Below are 20,627 nucleotides of genomic sequence, written 5' to 3' on the forward strand. Positions count from 1 at the left end.
AGTCGCGTCGGGATGGCTCTGGCGCCTCGGCAGTGCAAACGTACGAGACGAAATCAGCGAAACGGTGGCGGGCGGAGTGCCATTTCTTTAAAAAAAAAAACAAAATTTGCTCGCCTCGCTGGTGAATCGGAGCATCTGAGGGGGCGACAAGCCAAAGCGCCTCAAGCTTTTAAGCTAATAGAGCTAATCTCGAGGCTTGGCCTGGTTGAGGAATAGGGCGGCCAGTCCCTGGGCTGGCAAACCTTATCGAGACATGCATACTGTCAAAAAGAGTCAAAGCTCGTCGAGAAATGGTCTCGTCTGCCGGCATCCTGGATTTAAGCTGCAGGCTGAAGTAAGGATCCGCTGTGTCTTTGTCATCATTGGTGATTTTTTCTGTCGTTGACGGATTGAAAGAGGCAAGCACAGATTGGCCCGTTGGAGCGGAAGGCGCGATTGATAATGTCTGATAAAGAAGCTGACGGATACGGCGTGCGGTCTCGACCTCGTTCCTCATCTGCTGGTGGCGCAAGGCACCAGACCCTTTACAAACCCATTGCCGCCACACCATCTGCATGCAGCCATTGGTCATGAAAAAGGCAAAAGGGAGAATGCCTAAAGCGAACAGATAAATTCTATATGCAACTCTAATTTTACCTCGACCTCCTAGGTGCTTGAGCCTCCGCAGACGCGATTCCGTGTCAAGGGTTCAGTTTAGGGTAGGCCGAAACCACGACAACTATGTACGAACAAGGTAGACGAGTTTAGTAGATACCTTGGCGATTCAAAACGATTGTCGGATATGAATGATATTATTACATATGGCTTAGTACTCTTCATGTCGCCAGACGCCACTGCGGGATAGATGTCTCCGAAATTTTTATTCTGGGAGGAGTGTGAGATCGCCCGCACGAGATTGATAATGCATATTGATACTGAGACATGACGTGTGACTATGGCAGTTAGAGAGCAAAGGACCCAACACCACCTCTGCATATTTCATCGACGCAGGGATGACTGCTGGCAATCAAGGCAGCAGCACCGTTGTCGCGGCTCCGCTGGATGCGTGACAATTCAGTCTAGAATTTTGTAGAGACTACTTTAACCATGTGCGTCGCTGGCCGCGCCAATGCTTCTATTTTTCCCTTTCCGCATTGCGTAGGACGTCAAGGTGCCTTTGTTTACGAAGAAGCCGAGAGCTTCACTTGTCTCGGGGGCGACGCTGCCCCACGGCCATTCGCAAGCTGTGCGACATTTATGGATGCATCAAAGCATGGCCCTACTTGTCTTGTTTACAAAGGCTGAGATGTTTATGCCACGTTGTTGATGGGGACATTGGATGCTTGATCTATAAGTATGGTCAGTGTCAAGTTTCAGTTGCGGATCAGGCACGTTGCTCCAGGCTCTGGGTTACACGGCATGAACGAACGGAGCTTCTGTATCGGATAATAAACACATGATATGGCATCCCGCGAGAATGCCGGCGAAAAGGGCCGGGGCTGAAACACGGTGGAGAAGAGCATCGAAAACCAGCTCTCAACAGCTACAGGCTGATTTGGAATGGCGCATTACCGGATGATGAATGTCTTGGTCATCAGAGTATCTGAAACAATGGGGTCTGGAATCAATGGACACGGCGCCAGTGACAAGGTACGCATAGTAGGGAACAACAAACTTGCATATAGAGAATTGGCACGTGGAAAGCAAAATGCAGGAGGTGGTGAGCCGCTGGCAAGAGAAAGGCAAGAAAAACGCACCCATTCCTCAAAGCTTACGGAATATTACTTGGTCATATTGTAGAGCCACAGAACAGACCATGGTCAAGGTGACTTGAACTCTCCGTCGTTCCTCAACGCACCCGGGGCATCCTCTCGGAATGGCAACCTCTAGGTTGTATAGATCGAAGCCCCCGCTTTCTTGACTCGCCAGATGCTGCCAAAAAAAAAAAAACCAAAAAAACCGTGCATTGTTGACACTAACGCCACGCGCAAAAGGTCAATGCCCGTCGGAGGTTTGACAAAATGTGGATGTAAGAGGTAGAAAACGAAAGTGCGCCGTAGATTGGGAAGGAGCGATATCCAGAAGGCTATAAGATGGTCGACATGAGTCACATTCAGCAGGCAGACAGAGTTGCATTCACCGTTTTGTTGTGATTTGCAGGACGAGTCGTATGCAATGTTGATCCTGAGCAGACTTGGGCGGGCAGTAGCGTGCAGCGGTGATTGTCCATTCTCTTCAACATGGCCAAGAGGCTTGTCGGTGGCTCAGAGATGGACACGAGACATGGATTGAGATGCCAAAAATGGAACCTGTAGTAGCTGCCGCTGAGGGGGAAAACGTATGTGCTGTTGATTGGGTCGTGGATGCAAAAAATACATCAAAAGCAGCGTTGTCAGTGGCCGTCAAGGCACGAAAACTGGGGAACCTGTTTTGGATATTGTAGATCTCCATATGGAAGAGGCAACTCGATGAGGTTTTATTAAGCCGGGGACGAACCTGTTTCTTGGGGACGCAAGAGAGATGCAGTGTCGGAATGCATGAAATTTGGGGCCCACAGCCGACATCAGCATCCGGGATGACCCTGTCGGCGCTGGTCTGATCTGGCAAACGCCCATGTCCCTCGTCTATTCTCTTACAAACCATCCAGTGTGCTGGGCGATGCTGTGGTGATGAGACGGATGTGCTGTCACCCCTGGCCGGAACCAATGAAGCTTGTTTACACAAGGTTGACGATACGAGAGGCAGTTTCCCAGTGTAAGCGGAATGCAGGGAAAACAGACAAGGGAAGGCAGAGAGAAGCAAGAATTACGCGCATTGGTGCAAGACGCAGATCTCGATCCACGGAGCCGAAACGCACCCGTCCCTCTTTATCTCTTTAGATGCGGAATGGCTCGCGGAGACGATGTCCTCTGCCGTACAAATTTCTTAGGTAAGCAAGTCTCCACGAGCCACTCCGCATCTAAAGAGATAAAGAGGGACGGGTGCGTTTGCGCTGCCGACGATACGCACGCTTTAGATACACCACAGCCAACATGTATAGAGTCTTGAAGTGCTGTTGGACAGGCAAGGTGTGGCTAGATGGACTTTGATATCGCTCATTGATGCCACTCGTAGAATCGTCACGCTTCCAAGCAAGCAGCTACTGGGGGCACCCTTGACTTGGCTTACGGCGAGTCTTGTGACTCTTGTCGCAGGTGGCTGAAGATGGAAGGACTGAAAGGCGTCGCAGATCTGTCAACCAGTCACGCATCGTCGCCAAGTCGGATCGAAACAGCGATCCCATGCCAAGGTGTGCCAATCGTCCATCCTTGGCTTCCGGATCCATAACCGAAACTACCAAGAGGCGGTACAGACGAGACTGGGTGACTGGCCCCATGAGCTGAAGCTCCAGACATCAAGGGAGGAGAGGGGGGATGGCGGGATGCCGATCCGGACCAAACTCGAATCGTTTATGGCGAAACCTCCGTGGCCTGCTTGCTGGTCCACCTGAGCCTGGCGAGCCGCGATGGGCCAAGAACCGATTAATTGATGCGCCTTGAACCAGGCTGCCGCGTCTTATTATCCGGGCGTACTCCAACAATGTGCCAAGTTATTGTTGAAGAGCAAATGAACTACCACATGTACCATGAACTCAGGAGCGCGTAAAACGCGGAATTGGGCCCATGGTTTGCCCGGCGTCGCACCATCTGGACGGGCCGGGATGGTGGGCACTGGGCAGACACGCGTATGTATACTGTATGTAAGCGGCGTCGCACAAGACAGCATTGAACATGGAAGCCTGCGCATGTCAAGTTGGCAGCTCTCCTGAGAATCATCTCGCCAAGTTGCAGTGGCGCCAAACGCTGCAGCCCATCACTCGCATGCCCATCCAGCCCCCTGGCCGTCGGTTAGCTACTCTTGCTTGTGTATGTATGGATGATACTCCGTAATTCAATCTTGTATCCTTCACAATACAATGGACATGTATGGCAACATTGGCGCCAGGGCGGGGTGTGTACATGTGTCAACCATGTGTGTGGCGCCGACTTGCAGAAGCTTACATTTGTCCTTAACTTTACGCCCTCGTGTCGACGTTTTGAGGCCCATCGTCGGAACCTTTTTCTTCATGCCAAAAATATCAGTCAGGCAGCCAGGTACATGTAGGTTACATAACTCATCGGGGAAACCAACTGGGCCATGTTTCGCCTTGAGAACGGCATTGTGGATAATTGTTCCCCAGAAGTTCCCCGGTCTAGGCTGCAATAGGTAGGTGACAGGATAGATAACAGAGCAAAGAGAGATCACCGCTGCTGGGTACCCCGTAGAAATAGACAAATATCCCGAAAGAGTCTGGTGTGGTGCCCGGGGGTGTCGTCGACAGCACATCCAGGACGAAGCTGCGCTTGCCGGTAGACGCCCGCGGAAAGCAGATCTGCGCTTATACGCCTCTTTCAAGGAGGACATGAAGCTTGATCATCGCCGCTCACATGAGATGGGTTGCAGCCCCTGGCCATGATTTGACCCTCGCTTCTTCAGCAACAGCGCCCGTCTGCTGCCATTATAGGCAGCCTCTCGGTGAAGCAGATACGAAACGAGTAAGGATTGCCGCCTGTAGCATGGCCTGTACCCTCTTGTCCTACACCATCTGATGCTGTCAGTATGGCTCCATACAGTCGCTCGCGCGGCATCAAAGCATGATTGGGTTCTCGCCGCCCCCCTTCCGCAGCGCGTGTCCAGGTACACGAGACGTCCGCGAGTGACCCTGTCCATGGTGATGCGGCCGCCGACTTCTGGGACCCTGTGGACGATGAAACTCGAAGAACCAAGCCATGAGAGATTACTGATGACCACGGGATGCTCCAATACCGGAATCAGCATGTACTATGCCTCGGAGCCTTGCCCTGGCTCCCAGCGTTGTCATGGCTGGCTCATGGAGCGGGAAGCAACATGCTGGAACCTGTGTACTTGCGAACGGAGCTCGAAAAGATAAATAGCTTGAGATGCCTCCCGTTGATGGCAAAGGAGGAACAAGCAGAAAACCAACCAGCAGCTTCATTCCCTCTTCACTTTCCTATATCCCCGACATCTCTCTTCACCCAGTGGTTCGAGCATCCCCGACATCTCTCTTCACCCAGTGGTTCGAGCATCTCCGGCAGACTCGTTGACAAACCCATCTTCCCCTGTTTTTTGTGTCACTTTTCTTTTCCCCCTCCCCCCTTTTGGCAACAAGAAACTACGAAGCATCTCCATTACCAACAGTCATCATGAAGGGCTCAACTCTGCTCGCCATCCTCCCCTTGGCCATGGCCGCCCCGGCTAAGCGCTCCTTCCCGGCTCCAGTCCTTGTTCCCCGCGGTGCTGAGCTCATCGAGGGCAAGTACATCATCAAGATGAAGGCCAAGGCTGAAGTTTCCGCCGTATCCTCTGCCATCTCTTCCATTGCCGCCGAAGCCGACTACACATACGATACCTGGAACGGATTCGTTGCCACCCTTACCCCTGAGGAGCTCCAGAAGCTCACCGACGACCCCAATGTGAGTCTTGCGGAAGAGACCTGTCGTGCTGATACATTCAATGTGCTGACAATAGGTTGGATAGGTCGACTTCATTGAACAGGATGCCATCATGACCATGTATGCCACGCAGCAAAATGCCGACTGGGGATTGGCTCGGCTCTCAAGCCAGAAGCCTGGCACCACGACGTATACCTACGATGATAGCGCTGGCGAGGGTACTTGCGCCTTCATCATCGACACTGGTATCGAGGCAGGCCACGCTGTATGCACATCACATGGGTCAGTTGAGGAGGAATATGCTAACAAGCTGCGATAGGATTTTGAGGGCCGTGCCGAGTTCCTCGAGAACTTCACCCAAGACGGTCAGAACACCGACGGCAACGGCCACGGTACTCACGTCGCTGGAACCATTGGCTCCAAGACGTATGGCGTGGCCAAGAAGACCAAGCTCTTCGGAGTAAAGGTGCTTGACGCCCAGGGCAGCGGCTCCAAGTAAGCTCTTCACCCCGTTGCCTATACATGACCGTACTAACAAACCATAGCTCCTTTGTCATTGCTGGTATGGAATACGTCGCCAAAAATGCCAAGAGCAAGCCGTGTCCCAAGGGTGTCGTTGTCAACATGTCCCTCGGTGGCCAGAAGTCTGAAGCCGTCAACCAGGCCGCTCAAGCCATCACTAAGGCCGGCCTCTTTCTTGCTGTCGCTGCCGGTAACGACGGACAGGACGCCAGTGGCTACTCGCCTGCCTCGGAGTCGTCTGCCTGCACTGTTGGTGCCACTACCAAGACTGATGGTCTCGCCACGTACTCTAACACCGGCTCCGGAGTTGACGTCCTTGCCCCGGGCTCCGACATCGAGTCGACCTGGATTCAAGGCGGGATCAAGACCATCTCAGGTACGTCCATGGCTTCGCCCCATGTTGCCGGCATTGGAGCCTACTTCCTGGGCAAGGGCGAATCGATCCAGGGCCTCTGCGAGTCCATCAAGCAGAAGGGCGTCAAGAATGCCATCCAGGGTGTTTCAGGCGGCACTGCCAACGTCTTGATCAACAACGGCGAGGGAAGTAATTCCACCACTCCCATTCGCTTCTAAAAGCTGGAACAATGGAGGCAATTGGATTTTTCTAGTATAATATACCTTTGTACAGTTCAGTCAGACACAGAGTCCTGACCTCAACAAGCTACATATAAACGACGGGGGGGTGAAGGCAAGCAGCAACATAGCGGCTTCATTTTCAGCCTGTTTTTATTCCATTCAATATAAATCATCTTCAAACCACGTTTAAAACACTCGCACTTGCTCTTAGTGAACGCCATATTGGGTGAATCCACTGGCATTGCGAAGACTCACTGCGAACTCTCGCTCGTCCTTTGCAATCTTGAGCACAATTTTCCCAGTGACATTCTCCCTTTCTAATTCCTCATACGCGGTAGGTAAGTCCTCAAATGGCCTCACTCACCATCACCCTACCACCCTGGGCTTTACAGCACCCCTGCCCACCAGGTCCCCGCCTCCAAACACTCTTTGAGAGAGCCTACCAAGGTCCCCCTTGAATTTGAGAAGGGTCAAGTTGACTCTCGTAGAAGGACCTCATAAGTATGTTCACGCCATCAACCACGGCTTAACATGGTGGTGTATCTAACCTTGAGACTAGGGGACGTTAGAGTCTGCCTCCGCGTTTTCTTCCTACAGGCATTGCCAATCATCACTGCCAAGATCTACGTGGACTGTAATATATCATGCTCTCCTATAGTTGGCTGGAAAGGGGGCTGATAAATAACGCCAGACTTCCGTGTAAACAAGTTATTATATGTACTGGATGCGTGTACAGATAACTCCTCTACAGTTCTTGTGACAAGGGTTTAACATAGAAGGCTTAGAGCAAAAAGGCTTAATTTAATAATAATCTTAAAGGGTTTTTAAGGTTTTAAGTTATTATAAAAGAGAAAAAAAAAAGTAATTATCTTATATATATAAAAGGAATATATAAGCTTAAAGTTCTTATTTAAGTATATATTTTAATTATATAACTAATAAGTCTTATATTAATAAAGCCCTTTTATTAGGCTTTACAATCTATTAGGCCTTCTCTGTGTAACAGTTCTATAAGAATGGAAAGCAGTATTGGGCCTACATCTGTTACTTGGCGCCGAACCTGTAGCACTCATGGAACTCTCTTCATGTAGTGTTTAGAAAAATGCATGATTTAGTCACGTCATGAAAGGAGAAGCTGACGAAAACGATATCAAGTACACTATCTGCCTGGTAAAGGATAGCAGTAACACTTTGATTCAAATTTACAAATATCCTGTAGCCTATCCTCGCATCCCACCACAGCATCCCACCACAGAAAACAAACAGGAGACGAGAGATCGAGAGCTCAAGTGGACAATAGCAGTCGGCACTCGAGTAGAAGCTGCCCACATAATTATGGTTTACCTACAGCTTCGACAAGTTGCAAGGCCTGGCTGATGATGTCTAGCCGCTTTTTCTCAAACTTTTGGTCAGAGGGCGCGTTCCCGTCAGGAAAGCCAAGGACGGGAACGTGAAGGTGGCCGCCGCGGAGGTTGGTCAACTCAAGACCGACGCGCAGTCGGTTGGCTCTATACATGGACTCGTTAGATAAGTAGTCGCCACCACCTCCTTCGGCCGGGATGCTGTCAGACGCCGGGACCCCGGAATCGTGTCTAATGCAAGGCTCGGTAGTTGGCGAGCCCTTGGGCCATTCGCAAAATTCCGTGTTGTAACGGACCTTGAAAGGCCCAGTGGCGGCATCTTGCATCTGCTGGTATGGTAACGTCGTTTCAATAAAGTTGATATTTGGCTGCGGCCAGCCCGCTGCTGGGGGAACCGGTCCGGTAGATTTCACGTTATTATTGTCCGGGAAACCCCCTCGCCAACCGCCAGCCCAGCGCTCAATGTCGAATTGTTCAGGAAGACCCTGGCTTATGGTCACGATCCCGTGTGGACGCCGCTCTGCGTCTTGAAGGGCAGGGCCAAAGGCTGCTTCTACGACGCCATCGTCAAAGCCATTCTCTCCGTACAGCACTGGTAGAACCACTGCATGTACGACGATGGGACCATCTGAAGTGTTGAATGTTTTCCCAGATAGCTGTAGTGCTATAGCACCGGACGGGTTGGCGGTCCTGATGTCCGCATTTAACTGGAACGGATCGAAACCGGCAACCATAACGCGGCGGGCACTGTTGCCCGTGGGAAAGCTAACCGAATCCAGGCCGCGTGACGCCAAGTCAAACGTAGTGACAAGTTCCTTTCGGGCGTCATCAGACATCTCAAAACCTGACTTCCACTGTTTGATTGCCTTGGTTAGAGTCAGGCGAGCCCAGTAGAGCGGGCGGTCGTCGTATCGATCAACCTCTCCACCAGTATTGTCGTCCTGCGCTCGGCCAACAGCAAACTGGAATAGCAATTTGCCTGCCTCCCGGACGCTTTGTTTGGCTTTATCAAAAGAGTCGGCACCACAGAAGTTGTTCGAGATCTGGTCAACCTGCGGCACGAAGCCCGCCTTTTGGATCAAAGTTGGACCGAACAGTCCATAGTTTGGAAGTTCCTGGTTTAGGTTCTGCTCTTCCACTGACAAGGCAAAGGTATTGCTGAAATCACATGTAGTAGCTCGCCTGTGATGGTTGAATGCAGCGGCCGAGAAGACACTGAGCCAGTCACCTAGGGCAATGCCCAGGATGAAGCTCAACATGAATTTCCCCATGGGTGCTGGTACAGGCCTTGTGAAGCCTATGTATATATAGAAAATAAAGATAGAACCTGAGTGTAAAAGTTGGGTAATGTCAGATGCAACTCTGAAAGCTTGGTGAGTATGTATGATGTGATGAAAGAAGTTGAGGCCGCGCACTCTCCCTTATATACTTGAGAAAACAACTGGGATTATATTAATATGAGGCAATATCAAATTGTAGTAGACACCAAGAAGCTGAAGACGCATAAACTAATTTCGTATAAATAGGCTGCTACAATGAAGGCACATTGGCCAAGTCTCTAATACCGAGTAGCCATGCGTCATAATGGGTAGCTATCAAGGTTTTACACGGACACCCTCGGAAAAGGATGCTGGGGAGTCACATCTAAGCCAGGTTTGTTCGACTGGGCAGGGGAAGCAAAGTGTACGCCATTGCAGATCCCATTTGATAGTCTTCTTTTCAATAAGTAGCAGGCACGGATTCCCTTACAAGGGCTGGGCTTGGCATATCGAAGTTATTACTTGCTAATACCAGTAGGACAAAGAAAAGAAAATCTATTCTAAACATAGAAATGCCGGGGCGTGGTTGACATCTAGCAAGGTACGATATGCCACAATTATTGCGTGACAGTAATGCAGAGGATAATCTACAAACTCTCAAAAGACCCAACTTGACAGGCTAGTTATAATGTCAACTATGATGAACTAGATTATTTTTGACCTTGGCATTTGCAGGCTGTGTCGTAAGCACGTTGGGTTGTGGGACGATTGCGAGTGTTATGTGCACCCCAGTCCCCAAGCCTCAATAGACCATACGAAGCAGCTCTGCCACCTTGACTAGTTTGCAGAAAATAGCAACATTCCCACAATATACAACTAGAGAGGTATTACACCTTGAGGGCCTAATGGCAGTTGTGCGGCCATTTTTAGGTAAGTACCTGCTGTTTTGGTCCCAGTGCCGGACGAACCACACAATCTCAGGGCAATATATGTATAATCTACCAGACAACGACATGCCACTACCAAACACCAACGATCTACTTACTGGACATCCCATTTAATCCTGGTCTAGAAGGCACGTGAAGATGTGCTTTAAGTAAAGCGGAATCCGTCGTAGTTCCGTCTGTTCTAGGGCATTGTCAATGCAGCCCACATACGCGTCACATACCTGCTAAATCGGGAACATGTGCATGGATCGTATGATTGCAGCCATTGATCAATTGCAGCAACGACCTTGTTGCCTTGTATAATGGCTCGCGGCGTGGCCTGTTCAAGCAATCGCCCTTGCCTATCTAGTCAAGTACTACCAAGTCAAGCTAACCTTTGAAGGTTAAATTTAAGGGCTGAAATGATCGTCAGGCATTCGTAGGGGCTTGCAGGGTTAAATTTGCGGCATTTTTTATCAATCAACTCAGACCTTCCATCATCAATTATTAATACAGGCTATCAATTGAGGCCCCAAAAAGCCTCCCAAAATAGCTAGTTTTTCCACGGTGCAAATTGCTGTTGTTGACTCAACAGGTACTACATGTGGTTCATTTGAATACATGACTTGGCCCGGAATAGCGTCGCAATTCATCATTGCTTGCAGCCCAACATCCATTTTATAGCCTCTTCATGTTGAAGAAAAGGTCAGTATCCGGGCCACCCTTGGTAGTTTATTCTTCTTGTCGTCAACAACCAAAGCATCAGACTCCGAGTTAGTGTCTAACACAACCTCTTTGGGTAGGTATTTCTTCCTCGCTTTCCTGGTATAGTCTAGGTCAATAGAGTCCGCTTCGACAAGAGCATGAAGATCAACGCCAATGTATCTCGTTTTATCGTGATTGCATTTGAAAAAGTGTAGACTTGTTCAAGGTTGACATATACCTGCCTTCTGTTACGGACTCTGCATAGACCATCACGTACCTGTCAGCTTTCGTTCGCTCTAGACGATGATGAACTCGATGACGCGACAACCTCCCCTACATATGTAGACATTCAATTTGCAAACCACGACGCCAAAGCTGCATCTTCAGCGTCTTCCAGTTAGCTGGATGGTGCACACGTCACATGGCCAAATCGCAGCGAAAGAAGCCCGCCTTGCCACCCATGGGTACACTTTGTTTCTACGTCCTGAATTCGTGTTCAGTACCACGTTAGCAGAACAAAGAGCAAAGACTTGCTGGCAAGAACGCTGGAAATGCAAATGATGGATTGTGGGGGACCAGGTCCATAGCCAGCTATGCCATTGTGTTATCACTCATGTAACTAGATTTGCCAAGAGCCTAGTTGCTTATATGCTTCCTTGTGCAAGTGTCTATCCTTCAATGTCCTTAGTTCCCTTTATTATCTTCTACCTCTATTTGCTACATCTACCCGCATCTTCTTTGGAAACTGTGGACGCTGATGTGAGAGACTAATCGCAGGTTGCCACGTACGGGCTTTCAGTCTCCCAAACATCAAAGAAATTAAAATGAATATATTACGCAAGCCGCAGATTGACAGGAGTAGGTAGGTTTGACTGTAAATGTAGAAAGTAAAAGAGCATCGTCGAGAAGCCATAGGCCAGGGATTAAGACAGTTTATTATCTGCAACGACACTCTTTGCTATCTCGCAGCTGAATATATGACAAGCTTTTCTCCTCAGTTTGCTGCATCTGAACTCTGTAATAATTGGCGTGCAATGGCTATGCAAAAACTAAGAAAAAACTTTGCAGTTTGGAACAATATTAGACCATTATTAACTCCCTGGCGAAGCAACGTCAGCCTAGAGAATTTGATGCTTCCTAGTAAGGCAGCTACATCCAAATCGATACCTTACTCTTTAGTCGCTCTCTCTAGTAGGACATTGTACGCATATAAGCCTTGTTGTCAAGTTTACTCTTGTCTCTTGATATCTCTTCCTATGCCCTTCTCCAGTAGGAAGGCTGAGCGCTGCGCACCGAGAATGTATTCAAGAAGACAGTTCTGGAGGTTATCCATGTCTGTAAGAAAGGTAGGATCTGAGAGGGTGTTGTTACATTGAAATTATAACCTCAATATTCGACACTTCGACTTGAAAGAGATCGGCGTCCAGGTCCACCGCCTCCAAATGTTCGTTGAGCGATCCTACAAAGTTCCCGCCTTGAGGACGATCTGGTTGATTGCTTGGTTTTTATTGATGACGCCTCAAGTACGTGTCTACCTGGCATATTTCGTATACTAGGTGTCTTTGTCTGGCTCTAGCCAGCTGTGAGTTCGTCTCGTTATTTGCCTCGTTGTACCTAGTACTTAGAGACACCAATCTCTTCGTCGAGGTCTAGATGAATAGCGGTTATTCGAAGAATTCCCCCTAGCTTTGTGTCGTGACCTAAAACTTCACTCTGCTCCGAAATTTTACCCGGATCCGAAATCCACTCCAGAGAAATCCGATAGATCCTCTGGGTTTTGCGGAAACGATGCAAGGGTCCCGTCTACCTCGAAAAAGGGTGCGCAAAGACGGGCACAGCACGTCATGAGAAAATTCATTAGCGTCAGATCTTGCGAAATTCGTCATAAGTGGTGCCGTAACTATACTGCGGCCCTGTGTACCCTCCTCGGGCACAGAAAATGCTATATAGTCATTCTTTCACGCAGAGTGTGCAGACTCACTACCCGATGTCATTTCCTTGAGCATTGACGGTCCATCTCGCAAGGACTGACGAATCGGTATGTTCTCTGCTGGAGACATTGTGTAGTAGTAACGAGAAGAGCTGCCCGACCGAAACTGATATTGTGTATGATGCTCGGGAAAGACCAAGACCGACCCTGTTTCGAATAGCACGGCACATGTCCATGACTAGCATGGCAGCCTTAACGCAATCGTTTACGTGTCAATGATGCGGTTGAAGACTCCTTGGGGGATGATTCAGAGACGCCGGAGCTGTCACCCTGACGTAGTTGCGGGAGAATGACGACCTGGCCGACGAACATGCGGACTAGGCAGTACTTGAGTTTCAGATATAACCTGCCTCGTGACATATTTGTTGATGTCTGAGGTTCTTTACAGGAGATTTCCTCGGGCAGAGAGTTCCACTAGTCTTCTGGATTGTGCTGCATTTTGACTCAATTTTCCAGGTCTTGGTTCATTTCAGCCTTGGGAGATTTTCTGAGAATAGCTCTGTGGAGTTGCTAGGGCAAATGGGAGCCATGACCACGTAAGTTAGCGTACATTTCTCGAGATAGCTTGTCTAGCTTCTCGTTGAGGTGCAGTGTGGTCAACATCTGGGCATTGTGTGTAGGTTCAGACGAAGGCCATGTTTACGCATAATCCGTAGGGAAATTGGCATCTACATTCAAATTGGATACTGACGCCGGTCGTCCATATTCCTGCCGGAGTATTGTCTGTGCATGCCATTCTGGATGGCGAGTTTCAGCGCTAAGCTGGGGTAGATGTATGACAAACCTGATGCATCAATTGGCAAGGTGTAAGTGCCCAAAAGGAGGCAGGCTTGTACACATTCCAGCGATGATAATATGACGGCATCTGAAAGCAGTTGACCAGCTTGTTGGTAGAAGAGAATGCCAACAGCATCTTTAGTCAAGGATCCCCGTTCCTGACTTCCGGGAAGACTAGTTATGCCAACTGACAGCTGCTCAAGATAGGCGTACTGCGTCCACATAGCAAGAAGACCGAATATCATGCTGACTACGCTGACGTCTGGCCGAAGACATGATGCGCGCTAGACCCTTTTCTCATTATTCGAGTCCAACAAAGCCGTCTGTTTTTAACATTATCATATATAACTTATCCACAGCATAAATTATAAGTTGAACAGGGCGTTATGTCCATGTAGTTAGTGATACGTCATAGCAGTGCTGTATGATTTCGCAGAGACACAGAATTAACTGAAGGGCACAAGGGGCACCAGGCAAGAATGTCCAAGAGGCTAGTACCTCCATGGCAGTTGCCCGAAGACCAGAATGCCCGAGGATCGAGGACAAATTTAAGGATCAATTGTTATGCTTCCTCACGCCCGTACTATCGCGATATGAGAACAGTAGGGAGCTAGATTTCATATTATAGCGCGCGAGTAATTTCATCGAGTCTGCTTGCTAAATTAATTATTCCACCCTATCCGACGCTATTCATAAATCCTGAGCTGCAATACATCCACTGGTAACCCTCAACTAAGTTAGATGTTTTGTAATAGTCCAAGCCGAGTATATTGACAACTAGCTAGGCGACTACTACAGGTATCTAAACGCTAAAAAGAAAGAAATATATCCCGTGGATTAACGAAAATCTTGGGGCCTCCGTATCGTACTCCCTTGAGCCTGAGCTGCGCGGTGTAACGGGCTAGGCGCAAGAATGGCTCGGCTGCGCTCTCGCTTCTATCGACAAGCTCCTCGAGCTCTTCTTTTCTCGTTCTTTCTTCTCTTCTTTAGCTTTAGGTATTCGTTAGAATTACCTAGTCAGTTATCATTACACTCGCTAGACCGTCACACGCGGCTTGTTCACATTGTGGTTATATAGTTTATGTAACTATAATCAGGGTTTAGCCAGCGCCCCTCGACTCTGGAATTCACAACCGTGTTCCAGTAGAATACCATGTTCAGAGCTCGCGAGTGTACTATTTGTGAGAACATCTTGGGCAGGTATGCCGGCTCCAAGTACTGCATGAGTTCCCTCCATGATGCCCAAGTGTCAGAAGACGGCATCCTCGCAATGATCGAGAAGTTTGCAGGGATTGAGGATCTCCAGTCAATTTATTTATTCGGCAAGGCCTTACCAGCTATCCTGCGAGGGGAGGTTGACCTTCTTAACACGCCGAATGAAGCTGGCAGCCTCGAGGGCCTATCTCGGGCTGCAGGAATACCTTCTCAGCTGACAAAAGGCATTTATAGTATTGTCAGGCGTATTATACACAAGCATCCACACATGGACGTTCTTGACCTTGATGCTGGCACCAATACGACCCGGCAAATATTAGAAGCTCTCGATAATAAGTATACGTCCTATTGCCTCGGCAACGCGGATCCAGTATTACTCAATCAGACGGTGGTCATGCTCTCAGCTTAGCACTACAAGCTATATTCCGAGGTCACTGATATTACCACTGTTAATGCTGGTAAATATAGCAGCGACAAGTATGACATGGTAATTGCTGCCAACCCGCTCCACGCAACCGATACATCGGCGAATCCTCACCCACAATAAGCTTAAATCCGTAACATGCAATCAAGAAATTGCATATCACCTAACTTTGGTGAATTATTTTAGCTGCTTGAATCCCTCCTAGCACGGTCGACCGAGGTTAGCGGTAGGATCCTCGTTCATGTAGGAACTTCAGGCGCGGAATCCCACGGTTAGTATTTAGATGACTGTGAAGTCGGAGCTCCCTCCCCATGGGTTCTTAGCGAGGAAGGCCAAATAACACAGAATCGCGTGTGGAAAGAGTTGGTAACGAAGCTTGAGAGTATTAAGGCAGGGGTAACGACTAACTTTTGATCGAACTAGTATAAGTTCGATGTAATTGCTGTGTTTTGCTACTCAGATTCAATGTCTTTGATAGATATTGGAGGAATAAATTCTCAGCTAGTAACGTGTAATAATGGCAACTATATTCCCAAAAAATGTATATCTTGTTAATTTATAGTCAACGACTATTATAACACTACACACTACAACTCTTTTTTTCTCCCTCCCCCAAAACAATGAAATAGCCGTAAACGGCTTACAAGCTTCACTCTAAGACCAATCCCCATCTAGTAAATCTTCAACGCGCCTACCATTCCCCATCTCCTTGTACACTTCGTTAATCGTCCATGGCACAAACGTATGACCAGGCGGGAAGTTCGTATTCTCGAACGGGGCCCCGGCCACGATATTAGCGAAAGCTTGACCATACTTCTCATAGGCGTACTGTTCGGGGTCATGGTTGAAAACCCACTTCGGAAAGCGGGTTTTAATCTTGACGGGATCCTTCAAGATAGCATCCCAGTCTGTCTCGGTCTTGAGCTGGGAATTCACGAACGTCATTTTCTGGGCGCAGGATACTCGCTGATAACGAAGCAGGTTGTGGATCTTGGTCGCCATTGGCACAGCGCGAGATGAACCTCCCAATTGCAAACATGTAGCCAAAGTAATAGCATCCTCAAGAGCCTGTGTGGCCCCGTTGCCGGACGTAGGGGTGAAGCTGTGAGCGCTATCGCCAACTTGCACCACACGACCTCCAGGCGATGTCCATTCCTGGCGCAAATCACGCCAAAGTAATGGCCAGTGGACGACGCCCTTTTTTGGTGAGCTGCGAATGAGGGCTGAAATAGCAGGGTCCCATCCAGGAACCCTAAGCAGAGTCTTCACAACTTCTTCTGCATCGGTATCTGGCTCCCAAGTCTCCGTTGGTGCTCCAACAGTATCTCGAGGAGTAAATCCCCATCCAACAATCTCGTCCGAGACCCAGATCCCAATATACATTCCGGGACCAAGCCAATATTCCCACATTGAAGGTGAATCGCCCCATTTCTTCCGAACCAAGTCATTCTTCATAGCCATCTCTCGTGGAAACGATACTCGATATATAGACATGCCGCTAGACTTCGGAGGTTTAACCTCTCCTCCACAGACAAGTAATTCAGACCTCGACCTCAACCCGTCTGCGGCAACAACCACATCGGCAACGTGAATATCTCCATTTTCGAGCACAACACCTCCTTTGTTAGAGATGTTATTCTCAAAGTATCGAGCGACTTGTTTCCCATAACTGACTTTTAATCCCAATTTGGCAACCTGGCGGAGTAACATGCGGTAGAACTTTTGTCGAATTTGAGCCGCTGCGACGGTAGGGCCTTTGCGGGAAGCGACATATTCTGCTTCATTAAAATTTGGAATAGTAGGCCCGTATATGTGTTCTCCGCTGTGTCTTACATACTTGATACTGGCATGAATTTGCTCGTCTTCCATGTCGCGCATCAGGTCTGGCCAGTGTCGGAATACCGTCACAGCAGAAGGTTGAATGACAATAATGTCCCCTGCGCAATTGTCAGAATAAGATATTCACCAAGAATACAGAAATACGCACCTGAATACACAGGCCCATTTTGTCTCTCTAGGATTCCAACAATGTTGTGTCCCTTTCTCCAGCATTCCAGCGCTGACATTAGACCGCCCATGCCGGCACCAACAATCAGCACGTCGATGCCCGTCTCTGGATGCCGTTCTGCCAGCCTTGAACTACCCGGCTGTCCGTTAGGTCCACTCTGGCTAGAGGAATACTTGGTTATCCATCGCTCCGGGTCAAACTCGTGCCTATCACCGGCGACGTTGTGGCCAAAAAGCAGTGGTGCCATAGCTATGAGCGTGTCAAAATGTCACTGACCGTGTAAACAGTAAGGTTTCAAGGTCCAGAAACGGCGCAAGATTTTCTTTCTTGATATATTTGTTTATTCATGATAAGAAGCCGCGAGACTGTAGCACGCTCGGGATTAAGGACATTACTTTTCTGACCGCGTAGAAATGCCCGACGTGCGGGCATTTCTGATATACCGATAGGTATTTTACCAGGTGTAACAGACTAAAGCGGATTAACTTGATTATTTTTTCTCTTATTATTCTTTAACAGTTTTCATTTTAAGTCTGTCCTCGGCCTTTTTTGTTCTTTTTCGCTTTCTAAATATTTCCCGCTGCAGTTACATATATAGCTTATCAGGGGTTGGCTATAGCGAAAGTACCTTCGAAAAAGTATAGAGGGGGTTATATAAAACTTAATAAGGCTCTTAATCTTGGTTTATTTTAAGAGTATCTTGAACCTTAATTGTCTTATTTACCCGCTATATCAGATATAAAGTATTAGGGCCTATATAATTATATTAAAGGTATTATATATTATAATTATTATTATACTAGCTTTCTTTTTCTAGTTTTATTTTTGAAATTATAAGTCAACTTTTTACTTTTAATTAATCTTTTATAAGATATACTTATTAAGTTATATTATCAGCTTTTATACCTTTATTATAAACCTCTCGTGTAGTCCCTTGAATAAATAGAATTAGTCCTAGAGAAATCCGAGTGCTTGGTTAAAATGCCCGAATAGTAACTGGATGCATATGCCATAGACGGGAACCGAGACTAACGGAAAATAGACCATTTGATGCTTCAAGGAACCAACACTTACATTGTTGGGACTGGTCGGCATAGGACTTTGGTCGATACTAGTCAGGGTATTTCAGAATAGACAGAGTTGCCGTCCACTACCATCGTGGCCGAAAATACATCATTGTCCTACCTACTGACATCACATTGGCGTGGTGATCACATTGGGGGAGTACCGGACTTGTGTTACCTATCCCTACCCACCCAACTCCATTTCCAAAAACTCCCAGGGTAGAAACCAACAGCCAATTGTGGACGGCCAGCTATTCTCCGTGACAGGCGCTAGGCCTTGTGCAGTGCACTCGCCTGGCCATTCACATAACTATATGTGCTTCGTTTTAGAGGAAGATAATGCCATGTTTACGGGAGACAACATCCTCGGCTATAGAACAGCGGCGAACGAACACCTCGATACTTGGATGGAATCTCTGCACGTCATGTCCATGCACAATTGTACGATCCAGATCATGGCATGGTCATTGAGGGTTAACCCCAAGGCCTCGGATCCCGACATATTCCCAATTTGACTGTTGCAGATGGCCGACATCAGGGCTTGCGAGGAAGCTACTTGTAAGCCCCGGTCTCCGATGTATTATTGGTCCGAGCACCGCATCGAAGTTGGTTGTCTGCGTGATGGATGTGCAGCATTTCGCGCCTGCCAGCAAGTGCGATGTATTGACGATACTGCTATTAAAAACACACGTCCCGTTTCTTTCCAAGATCAGAATAACAAAGATTGCAGCGAAATAAATAAATATATATATATATATATATGCGTGTGTGCGCGTGTGTATAGTGTATATATAACTTTGCAAATTATTTATATTATCTGTACATGCGTCTTGACGCAAGGCTGTATAATTCAACAAATCGTCAAGCACCGCCACGATGGACCCTCCAAGACTTGTAACTGTCTTTGGTGCGACTGGTGCCCAAGGGAGCGGCGTCCTCAACACTGTTTTGTCTTCGGTGGACTTGAAAGCAAAATACCGTCTCAGGGCTGTCACTCGCAGTCCAGACAGCGCCAAGTCTCTGGCTTACAGAAAAAACGGCGTGGAGGTAGTCTGGGGTGATTTGAATGATCTCGAGTCTCTTAAGACTGCCGTCAAGGGCTCCTATGGCGTCTTTGGTATGACCGATTATTGGTCTATTCACTCCAAGGACATCGAAATGCAACAGGGTAAGAAACTCTTCGAGGCCGTGAAAGCTGAGGGCGTTCGACACTACGTCTGGTCATCCCTCCCATGGGCTGAGAAACTCACGGGCGGAAAGCTCACCCAACTGCCATACTTTGACGGGAAAGCTATCGTGGAAGCCCACATAGAGGAAAATAAAGAAGATATGATTGTATCCTACTTTATGCCAGGTAATTCTAATCGAATACTTCCAATGCCGTTCTGGCCAACAGCTAATAATTCTTTAGCTATGTTCTTCAGCTTCATCGAAAACTTGATTCGTGGAGGCCAGGACAATAACCCACACTTGACACTTCCAATTTCATCTACGTCTGCGCTCTGGCCATTTATTGACCCTCCACGAGATGGCGGCAAATATATCATGGGCCTATTCGAAGCCGGTAGTAAGAGCAATGGCGTGAGAGTTAACGCCGTAAGCTGCTGGACAACTCCGAGGGAACTTGTTGCAACTTTGAGCGAAGAGGGCGGTAAAAATGTCTCTCTGAAGACTATTTCCCCAGAAACATTTGCTAAAGATTTTCCTGACAACATTTCTGGCCAATTAACGGAAACACTTATTATGGCTATCGAGCACGGGGTATACGGAAGGGGAGAAGTAAAGAATCAAGACGACCACGACAAATGGCTAGTTTCAGGAAGTGACAAGAAAATTACCCTGCAGGAATGGGTTCAACAAAATGGGCCCTGGACATTTGAAACAAGGAGCTTCTTTGACAATTTGGCGGCACAGAAAGCCAATAGTTTAGCAGAAAATGGGCACTGATTGGACAATGTTCTGCAAGTCGGGTGGTTACTGTATCGTATACTCTCCCGATCCCGGGCCAATAATCCTTCCCAAATATATCTGTCAAGAGACGTGTCGTTTATGCTTATCTGTATTGCGAGTTTATAATAAACGCAGTTAGGTACTTATTCGACAAGTACTTTATTTATAACAGTGCTATTTAGTTTATAATATACTACTCGTGTTGCTAATAGGATATTTTCTGGGTCTAAAATTATACACCTTATTACTTACTAAAGTTTAATACCTTTTATAGCTTATTTACTGCCACGTTATTTGAAATAGTTTAGCCTTCTTTAATAGTATTTTATAATAAAACTAGAATTTAATTAAATTATTAATTTTTTACCCTTTATAATAA

At 47.8% G+C, this 20,627-nt stretch overlaps 4 protein-coding genes across 4 annotated transcripts; 2 read left to right on the plus strand and 2 right to left on the minus strand.

Annotated features, from left to right (window-relative positions):
* Window positions 1-5,222: 5,222 nt before the first annotated feature.
* Window positions 5,223-6,566, plus strand: MAA_09636 (subtilisin-like protease; the record flags this gene model as incomplete). Its single annotated transcript, XM_007827634.1, has 4 exons — window positions 5,223-5,492; window positions 5,557-5,736; window positions 5,791-5,966; window positions 6,017-6,566. The coding sequence occupies 4 exons, from the start codon at window positions 5,223-5,225 to the stop codon at window positions 6,564-6,566; spliced, it is 1,176 nt and encodes a 391-aa protein (XP_007825825.1).
* A 1,336-nt stretch (window positions 6,567-7,902) lies between these two features.
* Window positions 7,903-9,201, minus strand: MAA_09637 (Peptidase C15, pyroglutamyl peptidase I-like protein; the record flags this gene model as incomplete). The annotated part of the gene is made up of 1 exon (XM_007827635.1): window positions 7,903-9,201. One exon carries the CDS (start codon window positions 9,199-9,201, stop codon window positions 7,903-7,905), a length of 1,299 nt encoding a protein of 432 aa, XP_007825826.1.
* A 6,679-nt stretch (window positions 9,202-15,880) lies between these two features.
* MAA_09639 (Aromatic-ring hydroxylase-like protein) lies at window positions 15,881-17,481 on the minus strand (the record flags this gene model as incomplete). The annotated part of the gene is made up of 2 exons (XM_007827637.1): window positions 15,881-17,163; window positions 17,214-17,481. The coding sequence occupies 2 exons, from the start codon at window positions 17,479-17,481 to the stop codon at window positions 15,881-15,883; spliced, it is 1,551 nt and encodes a 516-aa protein (XP_007825828.1).
* A 1,693-nt stretch (window positions 17,482-19,174) lies between these two features.
* Window positions 19,175-20,245, plus strand: MAA_09640 (NAD(P)-binding domain protein; the record flags this gene model as incomplete). Its single annotated transcript, XM_007827638.2, has 2 exons — window positions 19,175-19,652; window positions 19,710-20,245. The coding sequence occupies 2 exons, from the start codon at window positions 19,175-19,177 to the stop codon at window positions 20,243-20,245; spliced, it is 1,014 nt and encodes a 337-aa protein (XP_007825829.2).
* Between the last annotated feature and the right edge of the window lie 382 nt (window positions 20,246-20,627).

Source organism: Metarhizium robertsii, assembly GCF_000187425.2.
Source record: "Metarhizium robertsii ARSEF 23 chromosome Unknown MAA_Scf_9, whole genome shotgun sequence".
Taxonomy (NCBI): domain Eukaryota; kingdom Fungi; phylum Ascomycota; class Sordariomycetes; order Hypocreales; family Clavicipitaceae; genus Metarhizium; species Metarhizium robertsii.